The sequence below is a fragment of the Choristoneura fumiferana genome, chromosome 6 (genome assembly GCF_025370935.1).
Source record: "Choristoneura fumiferana chromosome 6, NRCan_CFum_1, whole genome shotgun sequence".
Lineage (NCBI taxonomy): Eukaryota > Metazoa > Arthropoda > Insecta > Lepidoptera > Tortricidae > Choristoneura > Choristoneura fumiferana.
Window position 1 is genome coordinate 9,457,720 of NC_133477.1, and position 14,248 is coordinate 9,471,967.

General features: G+C 35.3%; 1 protein-coding gene across 3 annotated transcripts in view; it reads right to left on the reverse strand.

Annotated features, from left to right (window-relative positions):
* The window catches only part of LOC141428987 (cilia- and flagella-associated protein 184-like), a 35,637-nt gene extending 23,273 nt beyond the window's left edge, over window positions 1–12,364 (reverse strand). The window contains exons 1-9 of one of the 3 annotated variants that reach the window (XM_074089108.1): window positions 12,200–12,364; window positions 11,531–11,594; window positions 9,398–9,575; window positions 8,851–8,974; window positions 8,545–8,691; window positions 8,188–8,389; window positions 6,663–6,838; window positions 4,291–4,395; window positions 3,102–3,340 (exon numbers count right to left, since the gene is read on the reverse strand). In XM_074089108.1, coding sequence (XP_073945209.1) covers window positions 3,203–3,340; window positions 4,291–4,395; window positions 6,663–6,838; window positions 8,188–8,389; window positions 8,545–8,691; window positions 8,851–8,974; window positions 9,398–9,575; window positions 11,531–11,594; window positions 12,200–12,211 — 1,146 coding nt within the window. In that variant the 5' untranslated portion in view covers window positions 12,212–12,364 and the 3' untranslated portion in view covers window positions 3,102–3,202. Of the gene's footprint in view, window positions 1–3,101; window positions 3,341–4,290; window positions 4,396–6,662; window positions 6,839–8,187; window positions 8,390–8,544; window positions 8,692–8,850; window positions 8,975–9,397; window positions 9,576–11,530; window positions 11,595–12,199 lie in introns of those variants that run through there. The other 2 variants (XM_074089109.1, XM_074089107.1) reach the window with 2 other exon arrangements.
* Between the last annotated feature and the right edge of the window lie 1,884 nt (window positions 12,365–14,248).

Consider the following 14,248-nt stretch of genomic DNA (forward strand, 5'->3'; position numbering starts at 1 on the left):
TTCCTCTCCACGCCGAAAACACAACAGTGCAAGCACTGCTGCTTCACGGTAGGATTAGCGAGCAGATGGTGGTAGCAATCCGGTGGACCCCCAATTTTTGTTGACGCCCATCGTCGTCTGTGACATTAATTAGGGTCCACCAAAACGCCGATGGGTATCAATGGTACTGAATGGGTTAACAATGCAACGTTCGTATGAAGGTTAGGTAAGCATAATGTAGGTAAACTATTTTTGAATCACTCTGGCATCGGATTAAACTGGAATTTGGCATACTTGTGTAAATTTGATGACAGTATAATAATTTAATCTGATAGTGAAACCCTGGTGGTCAAGTCAAGCCTGGATCGTCTCGCACGATGGAACTCATCAACAGTTAATGGGCAGCAATTTGAAACTCAGTACGGATTACCTATGTAGTTTGGACGACAATATTAAGTAGTAAAGTCAGTACAAAAGCTTGTAATTAAAAATGAAAAAGTTCTTATGTTCGATTGTTTCCTGTTCATGTAGTAAAATTCACCGGTCAATGACAATCAGTCAAATAACATGACAACATGTTTTGCTGTATAATGCGCTTTAGTTGGCTGGGTGCGAAGTACTAGGTGGGGGTAATGAAATCTATCGCAGCGCTCATATAGTGGCCAAAAGTAGAAATAATGTAGGCTTTGTTATCTGTCATACTCATATGAATCTGTCATTAACTAAGAAATTTGTTTAGACCTAATTTTAGTAATAGATGTTTGTTTTATGGTGCGAGCTTGAATTATTGAAATGTCTCTGTTTTGTTCTTAATTCCTCCACATCCCGGACATGTCCAGCAGATACCAGCAATTTTCCTTTTGAAACGGTTTGTGGTTGAAATTTGGTATTGAGTGAACTCACAAAACCGGTCTTCAAAATTGTACTCATTTTGATCTGAAAACGATATTTAATTTGTTACTAGCAATACGAGAACAAATTATATATGTTCACTTTTATTTGAAAGAACTATTAACCTGTCCTCTCCCAGAGGCACAAATTTGTGCCCAAATTCCTTTGATCCTGTTATCCTGGGAGATGACAGATTAAAGTAGCTTTTCTTTTTGTTTTTCAGTAAAAGTACAACTAAACATGAAGTAAATAAAACCCTGACATAACCAAAATAAAACACACCCTTTGAATAAATAATACTTACCTCGTTCAATTTTAATGAACTAAAATGAATTCACAACCCTTTGTTCACTCAAACCACAGTAATTCACAGTAATTTTGTAGGTATTATAAAAATTAATACGTGATAGATTTGATTTTTGTATCTCGCGATGAAATTTCAAACGTCGAGCCTCAGACTCAGAGCCAGCAAAGTAGCGGACGATAGGTGGCGCTGATGTCGTGCACAGAGCCAATAAACTGTAATCAAATCTCTGTGTGTAATAGTTGATAATAATATGTGACATTTTGTCTTTTAAGTACAATACATTATTTTATTATTATTACAATTTAATTGTAACTGTTTTTTTGTTAAGTTTAAGTAAAACCGGCATAACAATTTGAAACTAGTCAACGATAAGAAAAAAGTGCCTTTAATATAATTAACCCAGTGCCTTGAATGTAAAGAAATAAGCCATTTCAATAAGTAAACAAATATAAAATATTTTTGACCGTGTATTGTAGTGTGACAAAACGTTTTTTATAAAGTGTTAACAAATAAAAACGATTGTATATGAATTTATATTTTATTGAAACGAACATGACTGTGGCCGTTTTTTTTTATATTTCAATACAAATTAAATGTACATGATTACTATGATTAATTACCTAGTAAAGGTAACAATGTAAAATAAGATAGATTGGCATTGATTAATATAAACCTAAAACGAATACCTTTTTCTAAAAGAGCAAAATTACAAATAAGTTGGTAAGCTAAGAAACAGCCGCAATATTCTAAACTTACCCTTACCCTTACTTACCCTTTTAGAATATTGGCCTAGTCATCATAAAATATAATTAGACCCAATTGATTTACCTTGTACTTCAAGTATAATCTTTACAATTGCATTAGGTAGGTGGCGCTCGATCTACTCGTGAGGCCAGTGGCTCGGAAATGTAATGGTGCTACTGGAATAAATTAACTCAAATAATATAAACTGGGTGTTTTAACAAATATCGAGTAAACTGCAATCGAGGAAACTGAATCAAGTACCAGCAGGTCACGTACACGTAAATTCGCCAAAGAAAGCATAGCGAAATTGGTTATAAAAAGGTTCTACCCTGGTACAGTCAAGTGCAAAAATAAGTATCTATTCGAACAACTCAAAAATATGTTACTACTGCCATTTTGCGTCGGAATAAGAGTGTGGCACATTTTTGAAACTTTGAATAATTTATATATACACTTGACTGTACGTGATTCAGTTCCCTCGACTGTACAATCTTTGAATATGTCAGTCTTGTACTGAACTGCATAGAAGAATTTAAGAGTGCCAGAGCACACGGAAGTTTTCAGACAAATTATGAAGAAATTAAGTTAATAGGGCTAATAGTTAGTAGGGCTTACACAGGCCTAGGTTAACTAGCTACTTAACCCCGACTCAACTGTTGACCCAGGTTTTCATGTTGTTTTTAGTGAGTATCTCGTAATATCCCATGTTCGATAGATAAGGTGCATTTCCCACATCAAAAAAGGGTAAAGTTGTGTCAAAACGTATGGACTTGTCGTCCTTAACCCGGGATAACCCTGGACTGTACAAGTGACCCTAAGCTTAGTATCATTCAACCCACCTGCCAACCAATTTTCTTGCTTATCGCAGCTGAAAATGAAATTGGCAATATTTGAGAAATTAACCAATAAATTCAGTTAAGTAGTCAGTGTCTATCCGAATCTGCGAGTCACTAACTGCACAGCACAACCGTTATGTTTAAATTCCTGCAAGACACAAGACGCAAACATACGGCGTTACCTAGCAATGAATGTGTTATAATATAACGGACTGACTGATTTAGGCAGACTAAATCTTTGACATAAAATTCAAAGTTAGCACGTATTTATAACACGCAAGAAAGGTTGACTAACCTCATAAATTTAAATAAAGTAACTAAAGACAACGAGAAGAGGTAAATATGGGAAGAAAGAGAAAAGGAGCAAGATTATTAATGACGTGTAAATTAAGGACAAAGTATTATCGTCTCGTTGGCTTTGCTTTGGGTCCGTGTTGGCGGCCCTTCAAAAGTCATCAAAAGGATCAACTTCTTCCGGAGCGTTGTGTACTGCCTGCGTGAGCCGGCGGGCTTCTCTCACTTGTTTCGTGGTTTTGCTAATAAGTTCTTCCAGGCGTTTCTTATTTTCTCGCATTATCACGACCTGAACAAGATACGTTGAATAAATATCACATAAGTAATAGTAATATTACCTCATTTACAGTATTGGGCCTAAAATAAGCGTGTCGTCGTTCGCCCGCTGCCTTAAACAACAAGGGTTCATAAATTTCGAGAACTACGCCCAGTGTCTTAATGACCTAATTCAAGTTTATAAAAACGTGGTGAAAACCTTTCAAACTCAGTACACTTGAGGCACTGAGTCCGATATTTTGCTAATATGCTGGCAGGGAATGCTTAAAACCGTGTGTGATTGTCGCTCCTTCACGCTAAAACGGCTACTTGAATTTAAATAAAATTTGAGTTGATCTATAATAACACAGGCTACTTTTTATCCCAAAATTTCTACGGGATTGGGATAGGATCAATATCGAAATTTCAACCACTAGGATCAGAATATGGGATTTGGAGCAGGTGTTTTATAGACAACGTTAATTTAACCCACGGATGTGTAGGTAATTTTGGGGAATTTAGTAAAATCCAGGAATTTCAATTCAACTGCTGGATCGAATGGTGAACGCATGCGTACAACTTAAGTAAAATAAATTGAATGGTTAAAGTCAACATAATACGGTATTTGAATATTTTGTATAAATATGTTTTATAAATTAAAACTACACAATGCCTGTTATCGAATAGAAAAACAATTTTTAAGCTACCTTTACAAATAACAAAGTTATGAGGGTTTGAAATTCAAGGTTAGACAGAGAAAAACATACTGGCATGTGACGTCACACGCCAGTACCGCCATACTTGCTTCATAGAGAAAAGCGTTTGAGAAAGAGACAGGTATATAGATTTTTCAAAAAATCACTATAAATCCAATTTTCAACCTATTAAATTTTCTCTTCGCTAAACACTATCTGTATATCTATATTTTCATAATAATATTAAGATATGGCAAAATCAGGAGTTGTCAAATACCGTACTATTTACCTTTTCGGTGGCGTCTTGAAAGTCACGCAACAGGTCTTTCCTTGTGAGTAGGCCAGCCTTCAGTCGCTCCGTCTCCAGAGACCATCGCAGTCGGTCGCGGCGGTTCTAGTTTGAGTAAACATAAAATTTATGAAAAAGACAGGTCCTCACAAAAGTTACCAAAGGCATTCAAGCTGATTATTAGGTAAGTTAGTAGCATCTCAGTCAAGCTTCTAATTTGTATTATTTACAACAGATAAAGGTAGATTCATTTCAATATTTATTAACTTAACTAAAACGACTATCACATGACCAACCTGGTAAATGTGTAGGTACAGTCAAGTGTAAAATATGAATTTATTCAAAGTTTCAAAAATAAGTACCACAGACTCTTATTGCGACGCAATAAGGCCGTAGTAACATATTTTTGAGTGGTTCGAATAGATACTTATTTTTGCACTTGACTGTACCAGTTTTCTGTATCGCCTACTATTGTGATATAGAAAAAAAGTCATTGTATTGATGCGAAAATTATTTACGGAAACGAAGACGAAACGAGAATTAACGAAATGGATATTGTCTGAATTGAATAATTGAAATTAATTTAATGACACGGGCTAAGTGTAAGACGACTCACGCAGCGAGGGTTGAGTAGGTAGGTACTTCTGTATGCTCAGTATTGGAAGTATTTGGAAGATTACACCGTTAGGTACCCCTCTTGTAGCTGAAAGCTTTATTATAACCTAAGTGCGGTAGTTACCTGACTTTATAGACCCCAGATATGCAAAGACGGTTAGGATTGACCGTATTTGATACGATCTTTGCATAATTATCTGGAGCTATCTGGGTTCAATAAATAAATTTGAACAAGCAGCTTTTTAATACATAGGTGCTTTTTCAAATGATTTATTATCCCAGTTAGTGCATTATTCTAGATGAAAATTACTTACTCATGTTTTATTTCAATGCAAAGGTAATGTCACTATTTTCGTGTTATTTTTAATGCATATCTGTTTTTTTAAATGCTGCATGAATATATGAATATACAGTATGTATCAAAATGAGAGGCAAAGAAAGAGACCCATTTGATTAATTTTAGACCACAAATATGATTTTGGTGCCTGGCTTGTGGAAATTTAGCATCTTTTTGTGGTAGTGAAAAAAAACATTATTTTATAACCTCCTGTATTATTTATTTACAATCTTATCAATGACAACTAATAAAATGACATAGATAGTAGCTGATAATGTTATGCCTAAAATGCGTCCTGCACGTCTCTAGGACCCGGTTGGTTGTGAAAATGGTCCAATACCTGCTATCCTCTCACCGTGAAGTCGTCGAGGCCCTTCTCGGTTAATCGGCACCGGCGAGTTGTTTTTCGTAGACCGATAATCGCATTGACGATCACACGGGCGTTTTTGAGTTGCCTACGTGCGGGAAACCTCTCCGAGTACAGACGAAGAGCGGCATTCCCGTTACTTCTACACTCTCCGTAAACAAGGACCACACGCACAAGTTTTGCCGAAGAAAAGTTGAAAGGCATTATTAGTATTTTTAAATTAAATTTATCTGTAGATTTTATCTGACACACGAACGTCAAACCTGGACTTGAAGTTTCAATTTAAAGTTTGTATATAGTAATAATACTCTTTGACTTAAAGAAAAAAGTCCAAATAAGTGATTTAACCTTACCTCTTTCAATATAACAATAACAAGGCTTTAACAAGGTGACAAATTATCTAAAATGTCAAAGTTTGGTCAAAGTGAACTACAATGTTATGCGAAATCCATGTAATGCGAAATCCATGTACTTAATGAATAATAATCTCGGTTATAGAATAATAGACAGATAACGATTATTACAGAAAGTGGTTAGTGTTTGGTACTGTAGGCAGTAGTGTAGTAGTGCGGTCATAGTTGAAATTGCAGTAATCTGATATGTGGATTGGTTTTGATTAGTTTGTTTACGTTAATAAACAGCGTCATACTGTTTCTACAGAATGTTACAAGAATCTTTAACCGACTGCAAATAAGAGGCCCTAAAGTCATGTTGGGATTGAGCAAATTAAAAAAAAGCAAATACAAGTTAATAAAAAGTTTGTTATTACAACATACTCCACTTTATCATCAATCTTTCCCTTTGCCTTGCGTGCCTTGCCTTTCGCTCTGTTACATACTGTATATATTTATTGTGATGTGTTTTGAAAAAAAAGAGTCCATTTGAGAAAATTTACGTTTTGAAAAGTGCACACATCAAAAAGTATACTATTTGTGAAATATTAGACAGGTGTACGCTTACAAGTGTACGTGGAAAGAGCCTTGCACAATTCGAGAAAGTGTGTTTAATGTGTTGTATTTAAATCGCATGAATATAACCTAGTTGTTATCTTACTTTTACAATGCCGAGATCCTCCCGTGCTCGGAGGTATTCTATCTCGGCGTCCCCGAGGTCGCACTCCGTGATGTCTATAATTTCATCTGTGTGGTGCATCTTCTCCCTGATATGTGCCAAGATCTGGTTATGCTCAGTACATTTACTGCGGTTTTTGATGAGCTCATCCTCTCGTTCTGATCACAAGAAAGTTATTTTTGGCTTAGATGAAATAAAGAACGAATTAATGACGGTTTCATCCGTTTGTTGTTTGTTTGTTTGTTGTCAGTCGGTTTTTAGGTTTGCGAGGCAGTAATGATACCTACGCTTCCCACTTAATTAGTGTTTTTATATATAGAGTGACCGTTGAAATTAGTTTCGTGTTGACAATGATGTTTTTGTCCACTTAGAGATCTGCGGTAGACAAATGATTATTTCATTCGCTAATTAACCCTTTACCAGGCCCCTAAGAACTAGCGTGTCTTCATACGTACTTTATATTCTGTTACAACCGTATTGAACGCCTTGCATAAATGTATTTACGAAAGTCGGAGATGTTCCTTTAAACCAGAAATAAAAATGTGGGTTACGGTTATCCCATCGCCTATCTAAGTATTTAATTGTCAATTTGTCATACTTGATTTTGTCTTATTATATTTTTGATCAGGCGAAGGGATATATTCCTCCCATATCTAATATTGGTTATCAAAGTCAAGGTTTAACTCCAAATCTACTACGAAACATTATATCAATCACTGAAAACATTATTTTATGATTTTCATTCACGGCACGCTTCAAAATCCAATAATGTATTTTTGGCAGCTGTTTAAATCCAATTACCGGGTCATGGGAAGAATAGCTCCCGCAAAGTTAAACTCTAATAAGGCCATGGGACAGTGTCAACCGACAACCTAATTCTGGTCATACACAATAATGCATGAATATTTAGCAATGTTTACGATTAAATTACCTTTCAACACTCAAAATCTACAAAATATCAAAAAAATGTGCGACCTATTTCATAGAAATTAAGGAAAGTGTTCGAATTTCTCCGTAGTTTACTGAAATTAGAGTTTAAATGAATTTAAACGGCTGCCAATGATATATTACGCGATTTAGAAGCGTTTTGTGAATGAGGATCATAAAATACTATTTTTAGGGATTGACAAAATATTTTGTAGGAGGTTTGGAGTTGAAACCTGACTACGGTAACCGATATAAGATGTGGGAGGAATATATCCCTTCGCCTGGTAAAGGGTTAATATGTAATACACGGCAACATTTTAACTAGGCATTGTGAGGAAAACCAAGTAAGGTATAAAAAAAATGTTGTTGCATTTCAGTAGGTACCATTTTTGTGAAGTTAAATTTTGAAGACAGATACCTAAATTTACCTTGTTTTTATTCTTCCGTGAAATTTACTGACATGAAATTTAATTTGACTAATCATTGAGCCTACAGAGAAGTAATTAAAGCTTGAAGTTAAAACACTATATGTAGTTTTTTCATGATCCGTTCTCGTAACTGTCATATTTGTTTTAGTTACCTTCAATTTTACTCATATAATTTTGGTTATCGATATGGAGTTGTTCGTACTGAGCCACGTAAAGCCCTGGTCCCAATGTTTCCAGTTTCCTGATGATAGTATCCAGTTCTGCAACGGCATTCCGGGCTCTGATATAGCGGAGGCGGAGAGCTGAAGACTGCTCCCCCTTTCGTCTTTGGAGAGTCAGAAAACGTTGCACAGTCTGAAAATAATGTTTTACTTGCATCTTTAAATACATTTGACAGAAAGTGAGACGAGGCTAGAAGAATCCTCAAACGTCGTGCAGAAAAGTTCACGTGAGACAATTTTAATCAAGAGTGACATACAACTAGTAGGTATCGTAATACAAATTTTTACCTTATCGGCGATTGGTTTTCCTTTTTTAGAATATATGAGACCGGAGCCTGTAGTACGCTCATATGTTTGAAGATCATCAAACTTGCTTTCTGCATACTCCAACTTCTCCGAATATTGCATTTCAACTGCATGGACTTTGGATTTTATCTAGGAAAGAAATCCACTCTTGAATAAGTTAAACGAAATTACATTAATGTAATACCTATTATTTACCTATTGGATTACTTAAAAGGGATATTTACGACCTGGATTATCGAAAATATCATGGGTACGAGTAGTGACTGAAAACAGAATTCAAAATCTTACATCGGCAATTTCCCTTTCCTGGTCTTTTTTTAAATTTTCATACGATAACAATTTTTCTTGATACTTTTCTTCTAAATCCTGAGAATTCTCAAGAGGTTTCAATACATGGTCAAGTTTTCGCTTTCTGTAAGAGAAAAAAAAAAACAGTTTTATTCTCAACTAGCTTTATCCCACAACTTCACATCTGTCGAAGGATTGCTAGCTTTCTTTTCCATGGAAATTTGAAAAACTCTTCGTAATGCACCTTTACGTCCACATTTTTATATACGAGTATACTAAAGAATATGTCGGTCAACTTCAGTAACTTCACCACGCATATTTGTTAGTTTGCTTCAAATCTTGCAAGCTAATCCTGATCTACATTCAATGATCGGATTGACTTGAAATTTAGTAGGTTGGTCTATTGTAAATGTAGATTAGATGATAATGTAAGCATAAGTAAGAAAAACTTAGACAGGTACTAAGTATAAACTTACACAATATATCCAGCACATAATGTAGGGTTAGTTTACCATTACTTGCATTTAATACTTCAGAGAAATCTTACTTGTAGTATTCGGCCAGTCTTCGATGTAGAATATTGTTCTTCAGTTGCAGTTGGTTGCAATCGAACGTGAGATCCCGATGGGCTTGCAAGTACTCATCTCTATCGACTGTGATGGATGCCGCACCCACTTTTTTGCCAATTTGATCATCCTCGTCATCATCGTCATCGGCTTCACTTACTGAAGCATGATTAAGAAAATATATTGAAATTTTATGATCACCAACGGTTCTTAATCTCAGAGCGAATGATAAAATGAATATTAAATGTCACGGGAGCTTTGCTCACGATTTCGTACGAGATCTGTTTTTTTAGGGTTCCGGAGCCAAAATGGCAAAAACGAAACCCTTATAGTTTCGTCAAGTCCGTCTGTCTGTCTGTCTGTCCGTCCGTCCGTACGTCACAGGCATTTTACTCGAAAACTACAAGATGTATATCAATGAAATTTGGAGTACAGATGTCTTGTCAAAGCCGCTATTTAGTTTTGTAGTTAAATATCACAAATAAATATTTATAGGGGGGGGGGGGTCAGTCCATACACGTAACAGAAATTGAAAAAAAAAATTAACTCGCAGTAACGTGTGGCACATTAAGGTTTGCCAAAAAGTTTTTTGATTAAGTAAAGATTTCTGGAAATAATCGCTTCCAAAGTAGCAAAAATTGTGTCCGCCCCCTCTTCTTCTTCTTGTAATCCGTTTGTCCAAAATATGGAAAGGTAACGCTTAATAAATACTTTTAATGAAAATTGGTTTCAACATGATCGGATATACCGTTTTTGAGTTATTGCCGAAAAACTGCGCTTCTCAACAAAAAAACGTAAGTGCCGTGAAGATACGCTCTTTTTTCTTTTAGTAAGTGTTTTAACGGTGTTAAAGCGCACATAATATTACTTGTTTTTTTTCGTAATGGCTACGGAACCCTATCTTGGGCGTGTCGGAGACGCTCTTGGCCGGTTTTTTTACATTTTTATTAGCTCAGCCTGTAACGTGAAGCCGCTCAAGTTTATTAACTGGTAAGTATCATAGTTTAGTAAAGTATTTTAAAAAATACCTATAGAAAAGAGGCAAAATAAAGGCGAGGGCGCGGCGACATTGGTTATAAAAAGAAATAGGTACAAGCATGACGTTTTCTACTCCTTATATTATTAGTTCTGTTCTTTTACCTATTTGTATGCCCATTTTCCATATCAGTTTTTTTTGTTATTTTCACACTCGCGCATCGTACCTACTTAATACATTCAAGCAATCAATCCGCGGGCCGCGTCATAAACCGCAAACCGTACCTTTTATTTTTCTTCGACGCGTCATGAATTTGAAGTTTATTCACTAAAGTATTTTATTGCAACGATAGATGGGCACAACTCTGAATGTTCGCCACTATGGTAAACGAATAATAGTACATTACTGCCGAGGCCGAGAAACTGCAATTCGTGGATGATTAGAGTTCAATAAATACGAATCAACGAATTGCCATTTCCGCTGAGGCATGTATATGGCTTTTCTCCAATATTTAATGCTAGGAAATAAAGCAAAATATTAAATTAAATGCTCAGGCACGGTTTTAAAAAGTTATACTTTCCTTATACTTTCCCGCGATCGATACTTGTTTTTTTTTAATGTACACGACACGGCGCCTAATGCCATTTTAGTAGAAATAATAATTTAATAAAAAAAAATGTATTGAAGCTAACTTAATTACAGATTAAAGCGGGCGCTTTTTAGTTACCTCATTCATTTTCTTTTGTTACCATTTATTCAGGTATCTTTAATTGTGCTTCAACTCAAAATAAAAATAAAACAATGGCACTGTTCGAGACCATTTTAAAGACGCTGTTTCTTTCTAAATTAAATTTAAGACTAGGACAAAGAAAAGAGGTAGAAGGAATTTGATCGTCAGGCCGTTTAGATTGACTTACCGTAGTCAAAACGTGAATTTAAAAAGTAAAAAACCTGCATGGTAATGGAATTTCATACAATTTGAAGAAGTCTTTTTTTTTTATTTGTAGCAGTCTATAAGGAAGAACTTCGAGTACTATGTTTGCGATAGTTTGGCGGACATTTCCAAGCATATTGAAGAAAAAGGCTTATACTTATGTTCTTGTTGTAGTCTATCAAGTTAACTTAGTAAATTACTTACCGCTCGAGCCGCTTGAACTGTCTTCTGCCTGACTTTTACTGTCCGGCTTTGATTTTTTGTTCTTCTGGCATGTGGTTGAAACAGAAATATTAGCTACTTATTCTGCTACGAGCGCATCAAAATCACACCTAATAGTTTGCGATACGAGCGATTCAGCAAAAATTTGGATAAAGTTATTATTAATTTTAAGTATTTTTTTATTATTAAAAACAGTAAATTCTATGTACGAAGAAAACACGAATTTAGACCCAGTTATCATAGTTTACCAGTACACGAAGAATAATCTTCTCCTTTTACTTAGGAATATAATATTTACAAAACAAACTCGAAGAAACTGGATTGTGAAGCTAAATATTGATTTAATCCTAGAATTCATCAACACAACGCTGTTGTTAAGCACAGCTTAACTTACATACCTACTCATCTTAACATCACAATAGCTTCACAATAATATTAATTTAATATTCATAAGGACCAACGTCATTCCTTTCTCGTCAGATTAAAGATAAAAACAGGCAGACATGAATAAATGAAAACGAGGGGCGGAATGTGCCCTTCGTGCTTACTTTCGTGCTGCAAACTTTGATGTACAATCCCCGAGGGCACGTCACGTCAACAACATTAATTAAATGGAAAATGGTAAAAACACAATAACATTGCGAGGCGTACCTTGGAATCCATCGCGTGACACCGCCGAATTACCCCGTCTTTATTGATTTGGTTAGCTTAACATTCAAAATTATTTTATTCTGTAATTTTGTGTAACAGAACGCGAATTATAAACCACGGTCGCTATGGTTACGCATAAACAAGTATTGAGCCGCGCAGGTACTTTGCAGCCAGTATTAGTGCAAGTTATAAGTTAAGTAAGTCGAAGCTTCGGGGAGGTTTGATAGGTGAAAATTATTCACTATGTTTTTGGGAATTATACACCTATTCAAAGTTTATTATTTTATTTTTATATGTATTTTCACTCGCAATTTTGTTTTGCTACCTCTATTCTTAAATTTAAGAAGAGCTATGCTCTTGTCGGTGGAGCAATCGCCACTCCGCATGGTCTTTGGCCATTTGTTTGACTTTCTGATACGATACGACACCCACCCTTTCCTTCACTTAAAATAGATCAAAATAGGTCAGTCATGGCCTTCCTCTACTTCGTTTTTCTTCCAGCAGGTTAAGAAAGAAATTGTCGTGTCAGAATATCAAGTGTCCTATCATATTTCCCCTTCAGCAATTTATGGTCGCCAGTAACATTCTTTTTTCTTTGACCATGGTAAGAACTTCTTCGTTAGTTTTCCATTCTGTCCAGCTAATCCTTTCCAACACCACATCTCAAAGGCTTCTAGCCTTTGTTTGTCCCTTTGAGACATTGTCCACGTCTCGTAATGCAATGCTCCAGATGTACACTTTTATAAGACGTTTTATAGCTTTTGTGGATATTTTGGTTTTGAGTAGATGTTTTTGTTTTGCTTGAGTAGGTTATTTTGATTGTGTTGAATGAGGAAATCGAGGGCATCAATAGTAGATTCCAAATCAAATTGCAATGACTAAGCTTTATCTATTCCCAAAAGTACAAACAGAAAGCTGCGGCTAAAATGTCCGACAATCTGCCCAAAGAAGGCCTAAAGATTAGAAGTAAAGTTATAGTGTACAATTTGTCTGTTTTTTTTGGCTTGATTTACTTTGCCTGAAGTTTGAGTCGAATTTTGCACAATAATGTTGGTCGAATTTTATTAATGGTCGCTTCAACTAGAAATGTGGTCAAGAAAAAATAATAGCTGGGTAGAAGAAATTTGGAAAGATTTAAGCGACATAAAAGAGGCAAATTGACTTACTGCCGCCTGGATAGAAACGAGCACCGGAACCTGGAGTCGGAGGCCGAGGTCAAACTCGGGTCGCTGAGTCGGGAAAGAAAGTTGCCCAAGTATAACTATTAGTACGCCAAAACGGCAGATTACAAATGTAACGTAACTATTTTGACTACCACCATTTTTAATACATATGATGACGAATAAAGATATTTCATTTAATTCATATATTGTAACGAAATACTTGCGTAAATTTCGAACTTTTATCACCTATTTTTTATCCATGCAAGTCCAAAACTTGCCCAAGTACGTTGATAAGTCTGTAACTACCATTATACTCGTAATACTATTCCCAGTCACAGTTATGATCCAGTGATAAAATGATAAGCGTATAAAACTCACAATAAAATTTGCATGATTAATTTGACGATTACCAATTTAGATTGAAATTGAATCTAGTTTATAAAATTATTTTTATGATTCATAGCGCTTATTATATTAGCGTACAGATCAGCAGCGGATTAAATTATGATATGAATTCGTGCCAAATTCACAACTGCCATTTGTTTAACTACAACTAACTCAAATTGAAACAGGCCTATGAAAATTTAAATTGCAGGAATACAGATGCGCACACCTTAATCTGCTTCTGCATCCTTCTAATGAAATTATAGTATAAACTAGTTGCTTCGTGCAGGTTCAATAATAGAGATAATTTCTGTTTTACTCACAATTCTTTTATTAACTGAATTTTTCACTTGTTCGTAAAATCAAGGTTTTGTACTAACTATCTCAGTTATAAACACAAAAAAAATGTGTAATGAATAAATTATGAAATACTTAATGGTTAAATTATATTTTATTTGGCTGTTTTAGTAATCAAAACCCACTACTAGTAGATAGGGTGTCA